General features: G+C 49.4%; 1 protein-coding gene across 4 annotated transcripts in view; it reads right to left on the reverse strand.

The window, feature by feature from the left end:
- The window catches only part of LOC140425369 (uncharacterized), a 122,376-nt gene that overhangs the window by 91,535 nt on the left and 5,311 nt on the right, over positions 1 to 25,530 (reverse strand). For all 4 annotated transcript variants that reach the window (XR_011947843.1, XR_011947844.1, XM_072509566.1 and 1 more), the window contains exon 2: positions 10,387 to 11,532. Coding sequence is in view for 2 of the 4 variants with exons in the window: in XM_072509566.1 (XP_072365667.1) it covers positions 10,387 to 11,532 (1,146 nt within the window). In the remaining 2 variants the exon portion in view is untranslated. The remainder of the gene's footprint in view (positions 1 to 10,386; positions 11,533 to 25,530) is intronic.

Genomic DNA, 25,530 nt, shown 5'->3' on the forward strand with positions numbered 1-25,530 from the left:
CGTCAGTATTCACTCAGGAAAAAGATAATGTTGTGGAGGAGAATGCTGAGCTCCAGGTAAATAGATTAGATGGCATTGAGGTAAGTAGGGAAGAGGTGTTGGCAATTCTGGACAGGCTGAAAATAGATAAGTCCCCGGGGCCTGATGGGATTTATCCTAGGATTCTCTGGGAGGCCAGGGAAGAGATTGCTGGACCATTGGCTTTGATTTTTATGTCATCATTGGATACAGGAATAGTGCCAGAGGACTGGAGGATAGCAAATGTGGTCCCTTTGTTCAAAAAGGGGAGCAGAGACAACCCCGGCAACTATAGACCGGTGAGCCTCACGTCTGTAGTGGGTAAAGTCTTGGAGGGCATTATAAGAGACAAGATTTATAATCATCTAGATAGGAATAATATGATCAGGGATAGTCAGCATGGCTTTGTGAAGGGTAGGTCATGCCTCACAAACCTTATCGAGTTCTTTGAGAAGGTGACTGAACAGGTAGACGAGGGTAGAGCAGTTGATGTGGTGTATATGGATTTCAGCAAAGCGTTTGATAAGGTTCCCCACGGTAGGCTATTGCAGAAAATACGGAGGCTGGGGATTGAGGGTGATTTAGAGATGTGGATCAGAAATTGGCTAGCTGAAAGAAGACAGAGGGTGGTGGTTGATGGGAAATGTTCAGAATGGAGTTCTGTCACAAGTGGAGTACCACAAGGATCTGTTCTGGGGCCGTTGCTGTTTGTCATTTTTATCAATGACCTAGAGGAAGGCGCAGAAGGGTGGGTGAGTAAATTTGCAGACGATACTAAAGTCGGTGGTGTTGTCGATAGTGAGGAAGGAAGTAGCAGGTTACAGAGGGATATAGATAAGCTGCAGTGCTGGGCTGAGAGGTGGCAAATGGAGTTTAATGTAGAGAAGTGTGAGGTGATTCACTTTGGAAGGAAAAACAGGAATGTGGAATATGTGGCTAATGGAAAAGTTCTTGGAAGTGTGGATGAGCAGAGGGATCTAGGTGTCCATGTACATAGATCCCTGAAAGTTGCCACCCAGGTTGATAGGGTGGTGAAGAAGGCCTATGGAGTGTTGGCCTTTATTGGTAGAGGGATTGAGTTCCGGAGTCAGGAGGTCATGTTGCAGCTGTACAGAACTCTGGTACGGCCGCATTTGGAGTATTGCGTACAGTTCTGGTCACCGCATTATAGGAAGGACGTGGAGGCTTTGGAACGGGTGCAGAGGAGATTTACCAGGATGTTGCCTGGTATGGAGGGAAAATCTTATGAGGAAAGGCTGATGGACTTGAGGTTGTTTTCGTTAGAGAGAAGAAGGTTAAGAGGAGACTTAATAGAGGCATACAAAATGATCAGAGGGTTAGATAGGGTGGACAGTGAGAGCCTTCTCCCGCGGATGGAAATGGCTAGCACGAGGGGACATAGCCTTAAACTGAGGGGTAATAGATATAGGACAGAGGTCAGGGGTAGGTTCTTTACGCAAAGAGTAGTGAGGCCGTGGAATGCCCTACCTGCTACAGTAGTGAACTCGCCAACATTAAGGGCATTTAAAAGTTTATTGGATAAACATATGGATGATAATGGTATAGTGTAGGTTAGATGGCTTTTGTTTCGGTGCAACATCGTGGGCCGAAGGGCCTGTACTGCGCTGTATTGTTCTATGTTCTATGTTCTATAACAGCAGCAGCAATTCCCTTGCTGCACACTCCTTCCTGCTGTTTCCAAACTGGCCAGCTTTATTTATACTTGGAGTTTACTAATGGTTTCTCCGCCCCCCTCATTGGGGAAGCTCATACTCCCACAGGATTGTGGGATTGTCATTAGTCCCCAGCCAATGGTAAGCAGGCAGGTTATAACATTGACACTCAACCTGTTTGGCTATCCAGTCTTGGGGTGGGACTTGAATCCAGAGCTTGTGGCTGAGAGGCAGGGGTGCAGCCCACTGTGCCACAAGAACTCCCACTTTCTTAATTTTAGTTCTCCTCTTTACTGAACTACCTCACTCACCAAACGCCTTGTGCACTCAAACAATACTTATAAGCTCTGTGAAAAACGATGAATCAGTTCTGCTAAAGCTCAGAAACCAGTTTAAGCTAGCTTCCCAATTAACTAGTTACAGCTGCTTTCAGAAAGTGTGTGTATCCCTGTTTAAGACTGGAAGAAACTTAACTTAGCTCTTAACATAAAACAGTATGTTAACAGTATGTAAAGGGGCAGCACGGTAGCACAGTGGTTAGCACAGTTGCTTCACAGCTCCAGGGCCCCAGGTTCGATTCCCGGCTTGGGTCACTTTCTGTGCGGAGTCTGCACGTTCTCCCCGTGTTTGCGTGGGTTTCCTCCCACAGTTCAAAGATGTGCAGGTTAGGTGGATTGACCATGATAAATTGCCCTTAAGTGTCCAAAAAGGTTGGGTGGGGTTACTGGGATAGAATGGAGGTGTGGCCTTAAGTGGGGTGCTCTTTCCAAGGGCCATGCTGACTTGATGGGCTGAATGGCCTCCTTCTGCACTGTAAATTCTATAAAAAGTATTTTTTATTTAATTGCTAAACTTGAGAGATTAACCGGGAATCATCCCAGTGAACCTTCTCTGAACAGTTTCCAATTAAATAATATATTTTCTTACTGTACTCCAGATGAGGTCTTACCAGTACTGTGTACAGTCGCAGCAAAAATTGCCTGCTCATACTCCAACCTCCTTGAAATAAGGGCCAACATTCCATTCACCTGCCTGGTTTCCTGCTGTTCCTCTGTGCTAGCTTTCTGTCTTTCGTGCACAAGTACCTCCAAGTCCCTTTGTGTTGCAGCTTTCTGCAGTTTTTCTCAATTTAAATAATACCCTTTTCTTTTGTTCTCCCTTCCATAATGAACAACTTTTTTTTGTACCATCTGCAAATTTGGCTACAGTACATTTGCTTCCTTCCTCCAAGTCACTAATATATATTGTGAACAGTTGTGGTCCCAGCACTGAGCCGTGCGGAACCCCACTGGTTACAGGTTGCCAGTCTGAAAAATAACCCCTTATCCCCACTCTTTATTTCCTGCCCAATAGCCAATTCTCTATCTAATAATAATAATAATCATCCTTATTATTGTCATAAGTAGACTTACATTAACACTGCAATGAAGTTGCTGTGAAAATCCCCCAGTCGCCACACTCCGGCGCCTGTTCGGGTACACTGAGGGAGAATTCAGAATGTCGAATTCACCTGACAAGCACGTCTTTTGGGACTTGTGGGAGGAAACCGGGGCATCCAGAGGAGACCCACGCAGACACTGAGAAAACGTGAAGACTCCGCATAGACAGTGACCCAAGCGGGAGTCGAACCTGGGAGCCTTGCGCCGTGAAGCAACAGTGCTAACCACTGTGCTACCGTGCTGCCCACATATGCCAATATACTACCTCAAACACCATGAGCTCTTGGACTGGATTCTCTGATTCTGGGGCTATGTCCCCACGTCGGTGTGGGAACGGTGGAGAAAATGGCGCAAAACGGCCACCGATTCCCCGTTTTGCTGGGGGCTAGCAGGACAGCAGCGGAGAGCACCCGGCTCTAGCTGCCGGTATGCCCCGGAGAATTGCCAGGTCCGTGGCCTGCACTGACTGCCTGCCCTTTCTGGTGGTCACCCATTTCTCTGCCTGCACCTTGGGTGTGACCACATTTATATAACTGCGATCTATGACACTTTCCGCCACCTGCATGCTCCTAAGTGCATCCAATTGCTGCTCCAGTACTTCCGGTACTTCTGAAGAATTCTGGGAAAATTACAACCAATATATCAACTATCTCTGTAGCTACTCCGTTTAGGATCTTAGGATGCATGCCACCAGGGCCAGGTGACTTGTCTGCCTTTAGCCCCATTTGTTTGTCTAATACTACTTCATTGAAAACAGCGCGAGTGGAGAGTGAGCCGGGACATTGAAAACAGCGCGAGTGGAGAGTGAGCCGGGACATTGAAAACAGCGCGAGAGGAGAGAAAGCCGGGACATTGAAAACAGCGCAAGAGGAGAGAAAGCCGGGACATTGAAAACAGCGCGAGTGGAGAGTGAGCTGGGACATTGAAAACAGCGCGAGAGGAGAGAGAGCCGGGACATTGAAAACAGCGCGAGAGGAGAGAGAGCCGGGACATTGAAAACAGCGCGAGTGGAGACTGAGCCGGTACATTGAAAACAGCGCGAGTGGAGAGAGAGCGGGAGATTTAAAAAGCGCAGGAGGAGAGAGAGCCGGGACATTGAAAACAGCGCGAGTGCAGAGAAAGCCGGGACTTTGAAAACAGCGCGAGAGGAGAGAAAGCCGGGACGTTGAAAACAGCGCGAGTGGAGAGTGAGCTGGGACATTGAAAACAGCGCGAGAGGAAAGAGAGCCGGGACATTGAAAACAGCGCGAGTGGAGAGTGAGCCGGGACATTGAAAACAGCGTGAGTGGAGAGTGAGCCGGGACATTGAAAACAGCGCGAGAGGAGAGCCGGGAGATTTAAAAAGCGCGGGAGATTTAAAAAGCGCAGGAGCTGCGAGTCAGAGCGGAGATTTAAAAAGATCGCGGCCTAGTTTCGGGAGCCGTTCAGAGGAGGAGGAGCAGTCTCTGTCAGGGAGAGAACCTGAGAACATCTAAGACACTCAGAAGGTAAGAAGGTAAATAAGTGATTTTTACTCATTTTACTTTTATGCCTTTTTCAAATTGTGTGTGTCGGGGGGGGAAATTGAAGTGACATCACAGAAAAGCTGTGACCTGAGTGGCTGGTTGGGAATCTACACTAAATTTTAAAAATTAAGCATTGGTAACGAATTAAATATAATTACTTAATTATAATTTAGAGGGGTATCTAAGCCAGAGATCGGAGAGTATTATATTTAACTTTCGCATTTATATTAGAAATTTAGTGCTAGGAAACAGATAGTTAACAGTAACTTAAATTTTTTTTAAAAAATATATTTAAATTAAAAAAAAACTTTTAATTTTAATTAATTGACGCAATGTCAGTTAGAGGGGTGCTGTGCTCTGACTGTGAGATGTGGCAGGTCCGGGAGGCTTCCAGCGTCCCGGATGGCTTCATCTGCAGAAAGTGCACCCAACTGGAGCTCCTCACAGACCGCATGGTTCGGTTGGAGCAGTAATTGGATGCACTTAGGAGCATGCAGGTGGCGGAAAGCGTCATAGATCGCAGTTATATAAATGTGGTCACACCCAAGGTGCAGGCAGAGAAATGGGTGACCACCAGAAAGGGCAGGCAGTCAGTGCAGGAATCCCCTGTGGTTGTCCCCCTCTCGAACAGGTATACCCCTTTGGATACTGTCGGGGGGTAGCCTATCAGGGGAAAGCAACAGCAGCAGCCAGAGCAGTGGCACCACGGCTGGCTCTGATGTTCAGAAGGGAGGGTCAAAGCGCAGAAGAGCAATAGTAATAGGGGACTCTATAGTCAGGGGCACAGATAGGAGCTTCTGTGGACGTGAAAGAGACTCCAGGATGGTATGTTGCCTCCCTGGTGCCAGGGTCCAGGATGTCTCCGAACGGGTAGAGGGCATCCTGAAGGGGGAGGGCAAACAGGCAGAGGTCGTTGTACATATTGGTACTAACGACATAGGCAGGAAGGGGCATGAGGTCCTGCAGCAGGCGTTCAGGGAGCTAGGCAGAAAGTTAAAAGACAGGACCTCTAAGGTTGTAATCTCGGGATTACTCCCTGTGCCACGTGCCAGTGAGGCTAGAAATAGGAAGATAGAGTAGCTAAACACGTGGCTAAACAGCTGGTGTAGGAGGGAGGGTTTCCGTTATCTGGACCACTGGGAGCTCTTCCGGGGCAGGTGTGACCTATATAAGGACAGGTTGCATCTAAACTGGAGAGGCATAAATATCCTGGCCGCGAGGTTTGCTAGTGTCACACGGGAGGGTTTAAACTAGTATGGCAGGGGGGTGTGCACGGGAGCAATAGGTCAGAAGGTGAGAGCATTGAGGGAGAACTAGGGAATAGGGTCAGTGGGGCTCTGAGGCAGAGCAGACAGGGAGAAGTTGCTGAACACAGCGGGTCTGGTGGCCTGAAGTGCATATGTTTTAATGCAAGACGTATTGCGGGTAAGGCAGATGAACTTAGAGCTTGGATTAGTACTTGGAACTATGATGTTGTTGCCATTACAGAGACCTGGTTGAGGGAAGGGCAGGATTGGCAGCTAAACATTCCAGGATTTAGATGTTTCAGGCGGGATAGAGGGGGATGTAAAAGGGGTGGCGGAGTTGCGCTACTGGTTAGGGAGAATATCACAGCTGTACTGTGGTAGGACCCCTCAGAGGGCAGCGAGGCTATATGCATGGAGATCAGGAATAAGAAGGGTGCAGTCACAATGTTGGGGGTTTACTACAGGCCTCCCAACAGCCAGCGGGAGATAGAGGAGCAGAGAGGTAGACAGATTTTGGAAAAGAGTAAAAACAACAGGGTTGTGGTGATGGGAGACTTCAACTTCCCCAATATTGACTGGGACTCACTTAGTGCCAGGGGCTTAGACGGGGCGGAGTTTGTAAGGAGCATCCAGGAGGGCTTCTTAAAACAATATGTAGACAGTCCAACTAGGGAAGGGGCGGTACTGGACCTGGTATTGGGGAATGAGCCCGGCCAGGTGGTAGATGTTTCAGTAGGGGAGCATTTTGGGAACAGTGACCACAATTCAGTAAGTTTTAAAGTGCTGGTGGACAAGGATAAGAGTGGTCCTAGGATGAATGTGCTAAATTGGGGGAAGGCTAATGATAACAATATTAGGCGGGAACTGAAGAACATAAATTGGGGGCGGATGTTTGAGGGCAAATCAACATCTGACATGTGGGAGGCTTTCAAGTGTCAGTTGAAAGGAATTCAGGACCGGCATGTTCCTGTGAGAAAGAAGGACAAATACGGCAATTTTCGGGAACCTTGGATAACGAGAGATATTGTAGGCCTCGTCAAAAAGAAAAAGGAGGCATTTGTCAGGGCTAAAAGGCTGGGAACAGACAAAGCCTGTGTTGAATATAAGGAAAGTAGGAAGGAACTTAAGCAAGGAGTCAGGAGGGCTAGAAGGGGTCACGAAAAGTCATTGGCAAATAGGGTTAAGGAAAATCCCAAGGCTTTTTACACATACATAAAAAGCAAGAGGGTAGCCAGGGAAAGGGTTGGCCCACTGAAGGATAGGCAAGGGAATCTATGTGTGGAGCCAGAGGAAATGGGCAAGGTACTAAATGAATACTTTGCTTCAGTATTCACCAAAGAGAAGAAATTGGTAGATGTTGAGTCTGGAGAAGGGGGTGTAGATAGCCTGGGTCACATTGAGATCCAAAAAGACGAGGTGTTGGGTGTCTTAAAAAATATTAAGGTAGATAAGTCCCCAGGGCCTGATGGGATCTACCCCAGAATACTGAAGGAGGCTGGAGAGGAAATTGCTGAGGCCTTTACAGAAATCTTTGGATCCTCACTGTCTTCAGGTGATGTACCGGAGGACTGGAGAATAGCCAATGTTGTTCCTCTGTTTAAGAAGGGTAGCAAGGATACCCTTGGAGGTTGAGGGGCGACCTGATAGAGGTATACAAAATTATGAGGGGCATAGACAGAGTGGATAGTCAGAGGCTTTTCCCCAGGGTAGAGGGGTCAATTACTAGGGGGCATAGGTTTAAGGTGAGAGGGGCAAAGTTTAGAGTAGATGTACGAGGCAAGTTTTTTACGCAGAGGGTAGTGGGTGCCTGGAACTCACTACCGGAGGAGGTAGTGGAGGCAGGGACGATAGGGACATTTAAGGGGCATCTTGACAAATATATGAATAGGATGGGAATAGAAGGATACGGACCCAGGAAGTGTAGAAGATTGTAGTTTAGTCGGGCAGTATGGTCGGCACGGGCTTGGAGGGCCGAAGGGCCTGTTCCTGTGCTGTACATTTCTTTGTTCTTTGTTCTTTGATAATCCAGGGAACTACAGGCCGGTGAGCCTTACTTCAGTGGTAGGGAAATTACTGGAGAGAATTCTTCGAGACAGGATCTACTCCCATTTGGAAGCAAATGGACGTATTAGTGAGAGGCAGCATGGTTTTGTGAAGGGGAGGTCGTGTCTCACTAACTTGATAGAGTTTTTCGAGGAGGTCACTAAGATGATTGATGCAGGTAGGGCAGCGGATGTTGTCTATATGGACTTTAGTAAGGCCTTTGGCAAGGTCCCTCATGGTAGACTAGTACAAAAGGTGAAGTCACACGGGATCAGGGATGAGCTGGCAAGGTGGATACAGAACTGGCTAGGTCATAGAAGGCAGAGAGTAGCAATGGGAGGATGCTTTTCTAATTGGAGGGCTGTGACCAGTGGTGTTCCACAGGGATCAGTGCTGGGACCTTTGCTGTTTGTGGTATATATAAATGATTTGGAGGAAAATGTAACTGGTCTGATTAGTAAGTTTGCAGACGACACAAAGGTTGGTGGAATTGCGGATAGTGATGAGGACTGTCAGAGGATACAGCAGGATTTAGATAGTTTGGAGACTTGGGCGGAGAGATGGCAGATGGAGTTTAATCCGGACAAATGTGAGGTAATGCATTTTGGAAGGTCTAATGCAGGTAGTGAATATACAGTGAATGGTAGTACCCTCAAGTGTATTGAAAGTCAAAGAGATCTAGGAGTACGGGTCCACAGGTCACTGAAAGGGGCAACACAGGTGGAGAAGGTAGTCAAGAAGGCATACGGCATGCTTGCCTTCATTGGCCGGGGCATTGAGTATAAGAATTGGCAAGTCATGTTGCAGCCAAGGGTGCAGAAGAGATTTACCAGAATGTTGCCTGGTATGGAGGGCATTAGCTATGAGGAGCGGTTGAATAAACATGGTTTGTTCTCACTGGAACGAAGGAGGTTGAGGGGCGACCTGATTATAAGAGGCAGAGTGGATAGTCAGAGGCTTTTCCCCGGGGTAGAGGGGTCAATTACTAGGGGGCATAGGTTTAAGGTGAGAGGGGCAAGGTTTAGAGTAGATGTACGAGGCAAGTTTTTTACGCAGAGGGTAGTGGGTGCCTGGAACTCACTACCGGAGGAGGTGGTGGAAGCAGGGACGATAGTGACATTTAAGGGGCATCTTGACAAATACATGAATAGGATGGGAATAGAGGGAAACGGACCCAGGAAGTGTAGAAGATTGTAGTTTAGTTGGGCAGCATGGTCGGCACGGGCTTGGAGGGCCGAAGGGCCTGTTCCTGTGCTGTACATTTCTTTGTTCTTTGAGTGATGGTGATGGTATTTACTTCCTCCCTGTGTTCTTCAGTAGTAATGGGATTTTCGAAGTATCTTCCACCGTAACGACTGATGCAAAATATCTGTTTAACTCCTCTGCCATTTCCTTGTTCCCCATAACATGTGGCACGGTGGCACAGTGATTGGCATTGCTGCCTTACAGCGCCAGGAACCGGGGTTCAATACGGGCCTTGGAACCCTATCTGTTTGGAGTTTGCATGTTCTCCTCGTGTCTGCATGGGTTTTCCCTGGGTGTTCTGGTTTCCTCCCACAGTCTAAAGATGTATGGTATAGTTTGATTGGCCTGATAAATTGACCCTTCGTGTCCAGGGATGTGCAGGTTAGATTATGGGTTTACAGGGACAGGGCAGGGTGCACGGGGGAGTGGACATGTGTTGAGTGTTCATTGAAGGGTTCGTGCAGATTTGAGTCGAATGGCCTCCTTCTGCACTGTAGGGATTCTATGATAACTATCTCCAAGATTCATTTTTCTAAGAGGCCTATGTTTACTTTCACCTCTCTCTTCCTTTTTATATATTCTTGATGAAATTAAGCACAATATTCAATCTGGAAATACTTTGACCTTCCAGTGGTCTTATAAGATATCGGAGCAGCATTAGGCTACCCGGCCCACCCGTCGAGTCTGCTCCGCCACTCAATCATGGCTTCCCCCCCCACAACCAAAGGCATGTATTAATTTCTGATTTTTGATGGATAGTTTCACACTGACCTATCTCAGCCCAACCATGCTCTGCTAAATGCAGACTTACTCAAATTCAGAGCATTCTATATCATGATCACTCCCTTATATCTGGAAGTGGTAATATTTTCCAACATTATATTTTCAGAATTAGAGACATCACACTTAGACTTTACCACATTAAAGCATCCTCCCTGTTGTGGCCCTTTTTCTGGATATACTTAGATTAAATCTGAAGTAATGTTCTAGTTAAGCTGATGTGGCATTAAACTTTATAAATTAACCTTTCTACACACATTTCAGAGTAAGGTGTCTTAGAAGCTCTTCATTGTGGATAAAGATTTCTGAGGTTTGTTTTCAGTTTTACTGGACATTGAAGCCTGTGTTGAATTGTTCATCATTATTGTAGTCACATATAGTCTGAATATATAAATTAATATACCCATATCATAGTGAAATTAAATTCCTTACTTACAGCATGATGCAACAGGCACACTGATAGCCAAAATAATCCAGGCTATGTCAATTTTGCTGAGACAGATAAGTGCTTTTTGTGGAGGCTTATCTACTTCAGTTACATGAGAAATGTTGCTGGACATTTCAGGGGGCCTCGTTCCTGCAGGGACTACTCTGTTCAGGAAGTTTCCTGCTGCTGTTGAATCAGACTCAGAGAAGGTTGAAGAGATCCCAGGTGTAGATGTAGTGGTCAGAATGCCATTAGAAGAAGAATCACTTTCCATCGTGCTGAGTGTTATCACAGAGGTTGAAATATAAGATTCAAGCATGGCTGGCAGGTGTTGATCACCAACTTTCAATAAACCCTCAAGTCTATCTACATATGGGGTATAGTCACTCGTTACGGTAGACAAATCCAGGTTTAAACCTGGTTGTGATTTTAATGACAAGCTATCAAAAATAGAAGTGACCTGAGAAATGGAACTAAGTATCAGATTAGTTGGTAAGGCAGGAAGAAATGATGTCTGTAAAATCTTTTCTTCTGTAACTTGCCAGAGATTTTTAAGGTTGTGCAGGTTGTCGGTCTCATTTGAAAATTTAAGCATAGTAAATTTATGAATATCAGAGGATCTTAAAACTAGTTCGGGCTGAAGGTTAACCGATGAAGAAATTGTCTCAAATTCATTGTGGTACATTCTAGTCATAAATGAAGAATGCAATATTACATTTCCATGAAGTTGTACAGGCTGCACCAATTCATTTTTATGAAGTAGAGACGGTCTTTTCTTTAAAGATGTCGGCTCTGGATACAAAGTGCTTCGATTATACATGGAAACAGAGACCTCCATTGTTCTGAGATAATTATGGGCAATGTCCTGTGGTGAGACTGATGGTGGTAACTGGATGACAGTAGGCGTAGGTTCTATTAAGCTGGTATCCATCATCTTGATGTTATCGACTATTTGAAGATATTTTAAGATACCTCCATGAGAATCTGAGGTCCTGTGCCAGTTAGTATGATCCATAATTTTGGAATTAGCACTAGGTTTGGAAAGCACTGTGCTTACAGTAGTTAAGTCTATTAGATGATTTTGAGAACTTGAGTTAAGAGGCAATTCTTGTGCAGTGGATATTAGTTCTTCTGTCAATGCCAGGATCAGTAGAACTAAATGCAAATAAGAATGAGATGTTACTTGAAATCAAGCAGCCCTGTACAACAATACATCATGTAATCATAGAATAATATGGCTATTTGCCGATCATCCCTGTACTGGCTCAGAGGATGAATATCAAACAAATCCCACTCACCTGCTCTGGGAGCATCATTTCTGTAGCTCTGCAAACTGGCCTTCTGTAAGCACTGACTCAATTCCCTTTTAAAGTTTATTGTGATCCCAGGCTAGACCCCACCAGTGGCTAGGATACTCGACTGAAACCCCAATATTTTAGTTTATTTTAAAACTGTGCGGAAAGAATGATTCGCTCAATGATTGATTGCATGAGAAAATTAGGGCTTTGGTATTTTTAAAACAAAACTTTATTATAAATACACTGTTCAACTTTTTAACTTCACACCCAAAAAAGAGCAGCTTACAATTAACCCTTAATACCACTACTCAATTTTCCATTAAACAATAAGAAAATAAACATACAGCTCTCAATCCAGCTTAAACCAGCATGGCATAAAGTAATACTTGCGTTACAGAACAGATTCTGACTCGTGTTGGAACCCTTTAAGAATCTGGTTGTTTCAACCTCTACCTTGTCTTCAGACAATACTGCTCTCCTTTAAAATGTTATTACGTTTTTTAAAAATATCTTACTGGTAAAGAAAATTGCTTTTTCTTGTGGTCTAAAAAGTCAAGAGTTGCCAGATCAGACTTCAAATCCAAAAACATTTCTCAAAAAACATTTCTCCAAAACTCTCTCTCTCTGACGGCTTTCTCCAAAACGACCTCTCTGCACAGTTTCTGAAAATGTCTCTCTGCCTTCCTTGGCTCCACCTAGCAATAGCCTCATCTCCCCAATCTAAAAAAACCAAATGATCTCTGCAGGCTGCAAAGCACATCAACTTCCCCGGGACTTCCCTAGGCAAACCACTGTGCATTATTAGCCCAGCCTGAAAAATGCATTCCTTCATCAATTTCACCTGCTGGCTGCAAAAACCACTCAGGCCCTGCAGAACAGAATTATTTTGAAACAAACACATTCTAACCCCAGCTCTTAACCCTTAAAATTGCCCACTACATTTATAACACAATTTTCCTAACAGCTTCCAATCGTCACAATATTTTCCAATCGTCACAAGTTACCAATGCATTTGGTTTTGGCAACCTTCAGGTAGTACATTCAGGTCATTAAAAACCCACTCTGTAAAATAAACATGCTTCCCCTTGTCTCCTTTGATTCTTTTGCCAATCACCTGAAATCTGTGGCCAGGATTTTCCGCACCAGATCAGTGAGGGTGTGTTTGGTGGCACGACTGGAAAAAATCATGAGAGAGCCCTAGGCATGTTTCCTGACAGTGTAAATGCAGGAAAGGATTGTCCTCTCCTCCCCCGCCCCCCCATCAATGCCACTGAACATCAGAGCTGCGCAATTGGAAAAGCATTTAAAGATTGAGCATTTTTCCGCAGCTGTGACAGTTCAATTTCAGCTCCATTGCCATGCTTAGAGTCTGGCTTCTCAAGCAATTGTGGCCATTCAAGCAACACTAATTCCGGAGAGTGACGATCATTGTTCCTGCTGCATTAACCCCTAATACACACACTTTCGAATCAACCCAGTGTTATGGGGCTGCTGAACTATCGGGCGACTGGGCAAGTTTGAGAATCCTATTGCGACAGGTCATAGAATCATAGAATTTACAGTGCAGAAGGAGGCCATTGGGCCCATCGAGTCTGCACCGGCTCTTGGAAAGAGCACCCTACCCAAGGTCCACACCTCCACCCTATCCCCATAACCCAGTAACCCCACCCAACACTAAGGGCAATTTTGGCCACTATGGGCAATTTAGCATAGCCAATCCACCTAACCCGCACATCTTTGGACTGTGGGAGGAAACCGGAGCACCCGGAGGAAACCCACGCACACACGGGGAGGATGTGCAGACTCCGCACAGACAGTGACCCAAGCCGGAATCGAACCTGGGACCCTGGAGCTGTGAAGCATTTGTGCTATCCACAATGCTACCGTGCTGCCCCAGGTGGGTATTCACTGAGGGTGGCATTCCGAAAAACCAGCATTAGAGTTATAGGCTATGAATATTAACCTTCATGCTCCAAGCAAACTGCTCAGCCTGGCAGTGCAGGTTCAGCTAATGCTTGCGTTTGAGCTGAGAGCACAGGATGCAATTGAAAAGTAAAAGTTGCTGCCATTATATCATGACCTCCATCTGCAACAATCACAGGTTCGCACTAGCAACAATGGATGCTACCTTTAAAAGGTGGAGACGGGGTGGGGGGGGGGGGGGGTGGGGGTGGGGGGGCGGGAACACAGTTAGGGACTTCTACACGGATGACAGATTATCAACGCTCGAGAAGCTGACGGAGAGGTTTCAACTGCCCAATGGGAATGAACTACGACACTTACAAATCAAAATCTTCCTCCGTAAAGAAACAAAATACCCACGGACACCAGGACACTCACTGATAGATGAGCTGTTGGACACGGGCGACTTTAGGGGCGGGGGAACTGCAAAGACCTGTAAAGCCAACTATTAGAAGAGGCACATTACCCGCTGGATGAGGCAAGGGAAAAATGGAAGGAAGAACTAGGGATAGAAATAGGGTGGGGGTTCTAGAGCGAAGCACTGAATAGCGTAAATTCCACTTCCAAATGTGCCTAATGCAGCTGAGAGTGGTGTAGAGTGCATCCAAGCAGAACCCGAATGAGGTTCTGCCGGAGGTGGAGGACAAATTTGAATGGTGCCAGGTAGGCCCGGCCAACCACATCCACATGTTCTGGGCATGCCTCAGACATTTGGGGTTCTGGACAGCCTTCTTCGAGGCAACGTCCAAAGATTTATTTTTATTCATTTACTGGATGTGGGCGTCGATGGTTAGGCTAACATCCTAGTTGCCTGATAAGCCACCAATAAACACACGACGAGTGATGAACGTAACTGAGGCTTAAATACACTAAACAGCAAGCATCCTGGCCTCTGATCCCGAACTAGGTCGGAGGCGGAGACTTTCCACCTTTATACATAAGCCTGAGGGGAGGAGCCACAGGCGGAGCCAGCCTGGACAAGCCCAGGCATGCACAATACAGTACTGATGCAACCATCAATTCACGCGAGACAGTGAGTGGAAGTGAACTGTGGCCTCAATCGACTAGAACAGTGCCTGCTTCTCTGCTAGTGAGAGCCGCCTACAGGGCAGCTGCTCTTTATACCTCCCCTCAAGGGGTCGGAGTCAGGGGCGGAGCCCACAAGGGCACCAACATGATACATTCCGTGTAGTACAGTACAATGGTCCATAGGTGGAGCCCACATGGGCAACAGCATGATACAACGTGATACACAATGTGATACAGTGGTGAATGGTTGGTACAATACATTCACCACCTGTTAAAAAAATTGAAGTCCGGCGGGGGTGAAGGGCTCACAGGTTCAGTCAGTCTGGCGCCCTGATCGTGCGCTGTGATCGCCGGAGCTCTGGTACCGCAGCGGGCCCGGGTGTCGAACACGTCAGTGCGGCACGGGTGGTAAACCCGTCGGTGCGGGCACAGGCGTGGACTCTGGGAGCGTGTCTTCAGGAGGAAGTATAGGAGGGGGTGTGGAGGCCATGTAGGGGCGGGGGCATTGGTCGGTGTAGGTTGAGGGGGGCAGGTTGGGGTGGTGGTAGGGGAGCCTGTGGGTGACAGGTCCCGGAGGGAAATCGTATCCTATCGGCCGTCAGGGTGTTCTATGTATGCGTACTGGGAGTTTGCGTGAAGGAGCTGGACCCTCTCGACCAGGGGGTCGGACTTAATGGCTCCTTACGTGTTTGCAGAGTAGGAGCGTCCCTGGTGTCTTCAGCCAGAACGGAAGCGAGACCCCGGAGGTGGATTTCCTAGGGAAAACAAAGAGACTGTCATGAGGGGTCTCGTTTGTGGCTGTGCAAAGGAGGAACCTAATGGAGTGGAGCGCGTCGGGGAGGTCCTCCTGCCAGTGGGAAACTGGGAGATTCATAAACCGTAAGGCCAGGAGGACGACCTTCTATACCGTCGCGTACTCCCTCTCCACCTGTCCGTTTCCCCGGAGGTTGTAACTGGTAGTCCTGCTTGAGGCGATGCCCTTACTGAGCAGGTACTGACGCAGTTCGTAGCTCATAAACGAGGAACCCCGGCCACTGTCGACGTAAGTGGGGAAACCGAACAAGGTAAAGATACTATGTAGGCCCTTGATGACGGTGGCAGCGGTCATGTCGGCACAGGGGATTGCAAAGGGGAAGCGGGAGAACTCGTCAACGACGTTGAGGAAATACGTGTTGCCGTTAGTAGAGGGGCACCAGGTCAGCCTTATCTGGTCGATAGAAGTGCGGTTTACACTCCGCACAGATTTGGCAGTCCCTGGTCATGGCCCTGACCTCCTCAGTGGAGTTGGGCAGATTGCGGGCCTTGATGTCGTGGAAAAGCCAGGTGACCCCCGGGTGGCAGAGGTCATCGTGGATGGCCCGGAGTCGGTCATCTTGCGCGCTGGCGCACGTGCCGCTGGACAGGGCATCTGGGGGCTCATTGAGCTTCCCAGGACGATACACTGTATCGTAATTATAGGTGGAGAATTCGATCCTCCACCTCAAGATCTTATCGTTCTTGATCTTGCCCCACTGTGTATTATCGAACATGAAGGCTACCAACCATTGGTCGGTGACAAGGGTGAACCTCCTCCCGGGGAGTAGTCCCTCCAATGCCGCACAGCTTCCACGATGGCTTGGGCTTCTTTCTCGACTGAAGAGTGTCGAATTTCTGAGGCGTTGAGGGTACGGGAGAAAAATGCTACTGGCCTGCCAGCCTGATTGAGGGTGGCGGCGAGGGCGACCTCTGACGCGTCGCTCTCCACCTGGAAAGGGACGGACTCGTCCACCGCGTGCATCGCGGCTTTGGCAATATATGCCTTGATGCGGCTGGAGGCCTGGCGGGCCTCAGCCGCCAGTGGGAAGATGGCAGCATTGATTATTGGGCGGGCTTTGTCCACGTAGTTGGGGACCCACTGGGCGTAATAGGAAAAGAACCCGTAGCACCGTTTCAGGGCCTTGGGGCAGTGGGGAAGAGGGAGTTGCAGGAGGGGACGCATACGGTCGGGGTCGTGCCCTAGAACTCCGTTTTCCACGACGTAGCCGGGATGGCTAGTTTGTTTGTGCAGAAAACGCATTTCTCCTTGTTATAAGTGAGTTTGAGGGCTTGGGCGGTTTGGAGAAATTTCTGGAGGTTGATGTCATGGTCCTGCTGGTCGTGGCCGCAGATGGTGACATTGTCCATGTACGGAAATGTGGCCCGCAGCCCGTACTGGTCCATCATTCGGTCCATCATTCTTTGGAAGACCGAGACCCCGTTTGTGATGGCGAAGGGGACCCGGATGAAGTGGAAGAGGCGACCGTCTGCCTCAAAGGCCATGTAGTGGCGGTCCTCCGGGCGGATTGGGAGCTGGTGCTATGCGGACTTCAGATCCACCATGGAGAAGACCAGGTAGTGTGCGATCTGATTAACCATGTCCGCTATCCGGGGGAGGGAGTACGCATCAAGGTGCGTGTACCGGTTTATGGTTTGGCTGTAGTCTACAATTATACGGTTCTTTTACCCGGTCCTGACGACCACCACCTGAGCTCTCCAGGGGCTGTTACTGGCCTCGATGATCCCTTCCCGCAAGAGTCGCTGGACCTCGGACCTGATAAAAGTCCTGTCCTGGATGCTGTACCGCCTGCTTCTGGTGGGGACTGGCTTACAGTCGGCAGTGAGATTTGTGAAGAGCGGGGGAGGATCGACCTTCAGGGTCGCGAGGCTACATACGGTGAGTGGGGGTAGGGGCCTACCGAACTTCAGGGTTAGGCTCCTGAGGTTGCACTGGAAGTCCAGTCCCAACAGGAGAGGAGCGCAGAGATCGGGGAGTACATATAGTTTGAAGTTGGCGTACTCGGCGCCCTGTATTGCGAGGTTCGTGACAGTGTACCCCCGGATCTGTACTGAGTGCAACCCGGAAGCGAGGGAGGTTGTTTGAAGTGCGGGGAGGATTTGGAGCAAACAGGGCCTTACCGTGTCGGGGTGAATGAAGCTCTCCGTGCTCCCGGAGTCAAACAGGCAAGGCGTTTCGTGTCCTTTGACCCGGACGGTCATCATGGAGTTCCGAAGGTGCTTTGGTCGTGACTGGTCGAGGGTGACTGCGCCGAGTTGCGGGTAGCTGGCGTGGTCGGAGGTGGTGGGGTGGTCCCAAGATGGCTGCCCCCGTCGGTCGTACGTGTCGAGCGGCGTTGCCGATGGCGGTCCCCGTCGGTCGTACGTGTCGGGCGGTGAGGAAAATGGCATCCAAAATGGCGGCCCCCATGAGTCGCACGTTACAGGCCGCGTGGGAGACGGCGGCCAAGATGGCGGCCCCCGTGAGTCACACATGGTGTGCCGAGTTGAAGATGGCTGCCCCCACAGACAACACGAGGCAGATGATGCGTCCAGAGGGGGCGGAGCCGGCAGGCACGCAGCCACACTGCGGGGTCTGCGGGCCTGTGAGTCCGAGAGTCAGGCCTGCGATTTGGAGGATTTGGACCTGGCCAGGCAAACTTTGGCAAAGTGTCCCTTTTTGCCGCAGTCGCTGCAGTCCGCGTTCCGTGCCGGGCAACGCATCCTGGGGTGCTGGAGCTGGCCGCAGAAATAGCAGGGTAGCCTCCCGGGTTGGGCGGGCAGCCGCGCGGCACAGGCCTGGGGTACTCTCTGGTCGGGGGTCCACGAGGCGGTCGCATGATCAGATGAGAACGCGTTGAGGCTTTGGAACGCTACTTCTAGGGAGGTGGCTAGTTTTACCGTCGCTTCTAGGTCGTGGGCGTCTTTCTAGAGCAGGCGCTGGCTGACGTAGTTGGACCTGACTCCAGCCACGTAGGCGTCCCGGGCGGCGAGGTCCATATGTTGAGAGGCCGTGACGGCCTGGTAGTTGCAGCTTCGCGCGAGGACTTTGAGGTCGCGTAGGTACTCCTCCAGCGATTCCCCGGGGCGTTGGCGGTGAGGAGATGCCGCACGTACACTTTGTTCACCGGTCTCACGTATAGGCCCTTCAGCATCACGAGGGCGTCCGCGTATGTGGAGACTTCCTCGAGTTGTACAGAGATTCAATGGCTCACCCAGGCGTGGAGGAGGCTCAGCTTCTGATCGTCAGTGATGGAGGGCGAGGAGGAGGCGGCCAGTTAGGCCTCGAAACATCGGAGCTAGTGTGAAAAAATCCCTTGGGCTTCCGCGGCCTGTGGGTCGAGTTCCAGTCGGTCAGGTTTGAGGGCTGATTTCATTGTGGTGCTATAGTCGATTAAATTGATGCGACCATCAATTCACGCGAGTGGCTTTAATCGACTCGAACAGTGCCTGCCTACGACTTCTCAGCTCGTGAGAGCCGCCTACAGGGCAGCTACTCTTAATACCTCCCCTCAAGGGGTCGGAGCCAGGGGCGGAGCCCACAAGGGCACCAACATGATACATTCCGTGTAGTACAGTACAATGAACCATAGGTGGAGCCCACATGGGCAACAGCTTGATACAATGTGATACACAATGTGATACAGTGGCGAATGATTGGTACAATACGTTCACCACAAATACAATGCCATACAATGCAACACCGTGGTTTAACACATTCACCCCCTGTTTAAAAAAAAGAGTCCGGCGGGGGTGAAGTGGTCTTAAAGGTCAAGTCTATCAGGGGCCTTGACCTTCCGCCGTGATCGCCTCAGTCCCGGCTGCGGTGTGGGCACCGGTGTCCAGACCTGCGTGTTCGGGATCGTGTTGTTTTCTTCTTCTTCACTCAGATGTTGAGTCGGCGAGGGGGGGGGGGGGGCGAGGGTGTATGGGCGGAGGTGGTGGTGATTGTCGCTGGTGGGCCTGTGGGTGCTAGTTCATGAGGTAGATGGGTAGAGGTGGGGGGAGACGGTGTAGGGTGGGGGGTGGTGGTGATGGTCGCTGGGGAATCTGCAGGTGCCAAATCCCGAAGGGAGACCGTGTCCTGCCGCCCGTCCTGGTGTGTCACGTAGGCATATTGTGGGTTTGCATGGAGGAGCAGGACCTTCTCGACGAGGGGTTCGGTTTTATGTCTCCTCGCATGCTTCCATAGGAGGACGGGCCCTGGAACTGTCAGCCAGGATGGGAGCGAGACCCCGGAGGTGGATTTCCTGGGGAAGGCAAACATATGTTCATGAGGAGTCTCGTTGGTGGCTGTACACAGGAGCGAGCGGATGGAGTGGAGCGTGTCGGAGAGGACCTCCTGCCAGCGGGAGACTGGAAGACTTCTAGACCGTAGGGCCAGAAGGACGGCCTTCGAGACCATCGCGTTCTCCCTCTCCACCTGTCCGTTTCCCCGGGGTTTATAGCTGGTCGTCATGTTGGAGGCGATGCCTTTGCTGAGCAGGAACTGACGCAACTCGTCGCTCATAAAGGAGGAGCCCCGATCACTGTGGATGTAGGCGGGGAACCCGAACAGGGTGAAAAGTCTGTGCAGAGCCTTGATGACAAAGGCAGAGGTCATGTCAGAGCACGGGATGGCAAAGGGGAATCTTGAGTACTCGTCAATGATGTTGAGGAAGTACACGTTACAGTCAGTGGAGGGGAGGGGCCCTTTGAAGTCGATGCTAAGGCGCTCAAAGGGGCGAGAGGCCTTTACCAGGTGTGCTCTGTCTGGCCGATAGAAGTGCAGCTTGCACTCCGCGCAGATCTGGCAGTCCCTGGTCACGGTCCTGATCTCCTCGATGGAGTAAGGCAGGTTGCGAGCCTTGATGAAGTGAAAAAAACGGGTGACCCCCGGGTGTCAGTGGTCGTTGTGGAGGGCCCGGAGTCGGTCTACCTGTGCGCTGGCACATGTACCGCGGGATAGGGCATCTGGGGGCTCATTGAGCTTCCCGGGTCGATACAAGATATCATAGCTGTCGGTGGAGAGCTCGATCCTCCATCTCAGAATCTTGTCATTCTTAATCTTGCCCCGCTGTGTGTTATTGAACATGAAGGCAACATGAAGCATGTTGGTCAGTGAGGAGAGTCAATCGCCTGCCGGCCAGGTAATGCCTCCAATGTCTCACAGCTTCTACGATGGATTGGGCTTCCTTTTCAACGGAGGAGTGTCGAATTTCAGAGGCATGGAAGGTACGGGAGAAGAAAGCCACGGGCCTGCCCGCCTGGTTGAGTGTAGCAGTCAGAGCAAAGTCTGACGCAACACTCTCCACTTGGAATGGGATGGACTCGTCCACAGCATGCATCGCGGATTTGGCAATATCTGCCTTGGTGCGATTGAAGGCCAGTCGGGCCTCAGGCGTCAGGGGAAAAATGGTGGATTTGATCAGTGGACGGGCCTTGTCCGCATAGTTGGGGACCCACTGGGCATAGTAGGAGAAGAACCCTAGGCATCTCTTCAGGAGGGGGCACATGCGGTCGGGGTCGGGCCCTAGGACTCCGTGTTCCACGACGTAACCGAGGATGGCTAGGCGGGTTATGTGGAAGACGCATTTTTCTCTATTATAGGGGAGGTTCAGGAGTTTAGCGGTGTGGAAGAAGTGCCGGAGGTTCTCGTCATGATCCTGCTGGTCATGGCCGCAGATGGTGACATTGTGCAAGTACGGGAACGTGGCCCGCAGCCTGTACTGGTCAACCATTCGGTCCATTTCTCTTTGGAAGACCGAGACCCTGTTGGTAACGCTGAAGGGGACCCTGAGGAAGGGGTAGAGGCAGCCATCTGCCTCGAAGGCAATGTATTGACGGTCCACCGGGCAGATAGGGAGCTGGTGGTACGCGGACTTCAAGTCGAGTGTGGAGAAGACTCGATACTGCGCAATCTGATTGACCATGTCAGGTATGCGGGGGAGGGGGGACACATCGAGCTGCGTGTACCGGTTGATGGTCTGGCTGTAATCGATGACCATCCGGTGCTTCTCCCCAGTCATGACGTCCACCACTTGGGCTCTCCAGGGGCTGTTACTAGCCTCAATGATCCCCTCTCGCAGGAGTCGCTGGACCTCCAACCTGATAAAGGTCCTGTCCTGGGCACTGTAGTGTCTGCTGCTGGGTGAGTATTGAAGTTTAAATTAACTTACCTTACAGGAGCATCTCTTGGAGTTTCAGCGGGAGCGGAGTGCGGGGGCTGCTGGTGGGTGAGTATTTAAGTAAACACTTACCTGGTCCCGTTTCTGTTCCTCTTTGCTGCTGTTGTATTTTTTTTTTTAATTTTATATTTTTTAAGGCGGGAACAGGAAGTTCGACCCGCGGACTTCTGGGAAGTCCCTCAACAATAAATTCTGGTGGAGAGGAAACCCGAGACACTACACGTGTAGTGTCTCCCACCTGCCCTCCTCCTCTAACCGAATAATAAAACCCATTGGTGTGAGGTAAGTACCATATTGTATGATTATTATTATTTTTTTAAAAATTTAGTTGTTAGCCAGATCTTGGTTGAAAGTTAGAGAGATGGCAGGGAAGGGAGTGCAATGTTCCTCCTGCAGGATGTTTGAGGTGAGGGATGCCGTTAGTGTCCCTGCTGATTTTACCTGCAGGAAGTGCTGCCATCTCCAGCTCCTCCAAGGCCGAGTTAGGGAACTGGAGCTGGAGTTGGAAGAACAGGAAAGGAGAGGTCACCCTGTTGGGACTTTTTTATAGGCCTCCTAATAGTTCTAGGGATGTAGAGGAAAGGATGGCGAAGATGATTCTGGATATGAGCGAAAGTAACAGGGTAGTTATTATGGGAGACTTTAACTTTCCAAATATTGACTGGAAAAGATATAGTTCGAGTACAATAGATGGGTCGTTTTTTGTACAGTGTGTGCAGGAGGGTTTCCTGAAACAATATGTTGACAGGCCAACAAGAGGCGAGGCCACGTTGGATTTTGTTTTGGGTAATGAACCAGGCCAGGTGTTGGATTTGGAGGTAGGAGAGCACTTTGGGGACAGTGACCACAATTCGGTGACGTTTACGTTAATGATGGAAAGGGATAAGTATACACCGCAGGGCAAGAGTTATAGCTGGGGGAAGGGCAATTATGATGCCATTAGACGTGACTTGGGGGGGATAAGGTGGAGAAGTAGGCTGCAAGTGTTGGGCACACTGGATAAGTGGGGCTTGTTCAAGGATCAGCTACTGCGTGTTCTTGATAAGTATGTACCGGTCAGACAGGGAGGAAGGCGTCGAGCGAGGGAACCGTGGTTTACCAAGGAAGTGGAATCTCTTGTTAAGAGGAAGAAGGAGGCCTATGTGAAGATGAAGTGTGAAGTTTCGGTTGGGGCGATGGATAGTTACAAGGTAGCGAGGAAGGATCTAAAGAGAGAGCTAAGACGAGCAAGGAGGGGACATGAGAAGTATTTGGCAGGAAGGATCAAGGAAAACCCAAAAGCTTTCTATAGGTATGTCAGGAATAAGCGAATGACTAGGGAAAGAGTAGGACCAGTCAAGGACAGGGATGGGAAATTGTGTGTGGAGTCTGAAGAGATAGGCGAGATACTAAATGAATATTTTTCGTCAGTATTCACTCAGGAAAAAGATAATGTTGTGGAGGAGAATGCTGAGCCCCAGGCTAATAGAATAGATGGCATTGAGGTACGGAGGGAAGAGGTGTTGGCAATTCTGGACAGGCTGAAAATAGATAAGTCCCGGGACCTGATGGAATTTATCCTAGGATTCTATGGGAGGCCAGGGAAGAGATAGCTGGACCTTTGGCTTTGATTTTTATGTCATCATTGGCTACAGGAATAGTGCCAGAGGACTGGAGGACAGCAAATGTGGTCCCTTTGTTCAAAAAGGGGAGCAGAGACAACCCCGGCAACTATAGACCGGTGAGCCTCACGTCTGTAGTGGGTAAAGTCTTGGAGGGGATTATGAGAGACAAGATTTATAATCATCTAGATAGGAATAATATGATCAGGGATAGTCAGCATGGCTTTGTGAAGGGTAGGTCATGCCTCACAAACCTTATTGAGTTCTTTGAGAAGGTGACTGAACAGGTAGACGAGGGTAGAGCAGTTGATGTGGTGTATATGGATTTCAGCAAAGCGTTTGATAAGGTTCCCCACGGTAGGCTATTGCAAAAAATACGGAGGCTGGGGATTGAGGGTGATTTAGAGAGGTGGATCAGAAATTGGCTAGCTGAAAGAAGACAGAGGGTGGTGGTTGATGGGAAATGTTCAGAATGGAGTACAGTCACAAGAGTACCACAAGGTTCTGTTCTGGGGCCGTTTTTGTTTGTCATTTTTATCAATGACCTGGAGGAAGGCGCAGAAGGGTGGGTGAGTAAATTTGCAGACGATACTAAAGTCGGTGGTGTTGTCGATAGTGTGGAAGGATGTAGCAGGTTACAGAGGGATATAGATAAGCTGCAGAGCTGGGCTGAGAGGTGGCAAATGGAGTTTAATGTAGAGAAGTGTGAGGTGATTCACTTTGGAAGGAATAACAGGAATGCGGAATATTTGGCTAATGGTAAAGTTCTTGAAAGTGTGTATGAGCAGAGGGATCTAGGTGTCCATGTACATAGATCCCTGAAAGTTGCCACCCAGGTTGATAGGGTTGTGAAGAAGGCCTATGGAGTGTTGGCCTTTATTGGTAGAGGGATTGAGTTCCGGAGTCGGGAGGTCATGTTGCAGCTGTACAGAACTCTGGTACGGCCGCATTTGGAGTATTGCGTACAGTTCTGGTCACCGCATTATAGGAAGGACGTGGAGGCTTTGGAGCGGGTGCAGAGGAGATTTACCAGGATGTTGCCTGGTATGGAGGGAAAATCTTATGAGGAAAGGCTGATGGACTTGAGGTTGTTTTCGTTGGAGAGAAGAAGGTTAAGAGGAGACTTAATAGAGGCATACAAAATGATCAGGGGGTTGGATAGGGTGGACAGTGAGAGCCTTCTCCCGCGGATGGATATGGCTGGCACGAGGGGACATAACTTTAAACTGAGGGGTAATAGATATAGGACAGAGGTCAGAGGTAGGTTCTTTACGCAAAGAGTAGTGAGGCCGTGGAATGCCCTACCTGCTACAGTAGTGAACTCGCCAACATTGAGGGCATTTAAAAGTTTATTGGATAAACATATGGATGATAATGGCATAGTGTAGGTTAGATGGCTTTTGTTTCGGTGCAACATCGTGGGCCGAAGGGCCTGTACTACGCTGTATTGTTCTATGTTCTATGTTCTAACTTCGGATCATTCGGGAGGCAGAGGGGGTTATAGATAGCAGCATCAGGGAATTAGTTACACCAAAGATTGAAGATAGATGGGTAACTGTAAGAGGGACTGGGAAGAAGCAGTCAGTGCAGGGATCCCCTGCGGTCGTTCCCCTGAGAAACAAGTATAACGCTTTGAATACATATGGGGGGGGGGGGGGACTTACCAGGGGTAAGCCATGGGGTACGGGCCTCTGGCACCGAGTCTGTCCCTGTTGCTCAGAAGGGTAGGGGGGAGAGGAGCAGAACATTAGTTATTGGGGACTCGATAGTCAGGGGCACAGAGAGGAGATTTTGTGGGAGCGTGAGAGACTCACGTTTGGTATGTTGCCTCCCAGGTGCAAGGGTACGTGATGTCTCAGATCGTGTTTTCCGGGTCCTTAAGGGGGAGGGGAAGCAGCCCCAAGTCATGGTCCACATTGGCACTAACGACATAGGTAGGAAAGGGGACAAGGCAGGCTTTCAGGGAGCTAGGATGGAAGCTCAGAACTAGAACAAACAGAGTTGTTATCTCTGGGTTGTTGCCCTTGCCACGTGATAATGAGATGAGGAATAGGGAGAGAGAGCAATTAAACACGTGGCTACAGGTAGGAGGGATTCAGATTTCTGGATAACTGGGGCTCTTTCTGGGGAAGGTGGGACCTCTACAGACAGGATGGTCTACATCTGAACCTGAGGGGCACAAATATCCTGGGGGGGGAGATTTGTTAGTGCTCTCTGGGGGGGTTTAAACTAATGCAGCAGGGGCATGGGAACCTGGATTGTAGTTTTAGGGTACGGGAGAATGAGATATAGAGGTCAGGAGCA

The sequence above is a fragment of the Scyliorhinus torazame genome, chromosome 6 (genome assembly GCF_047496885.1).
Source record: "Scyliorhinus torazame isolate Kashiwa2021f chromosome 6, sScyTor2.1, whole genome shotgun sequence".
Classification (NCBI taxonomy): Eukaryota; Metazoa; Chordata; class Chondrichthyes; order Carcharhiniformes; family Scyliorhinidae; genus Scyliorhinus; species Scyliorhinus torazame.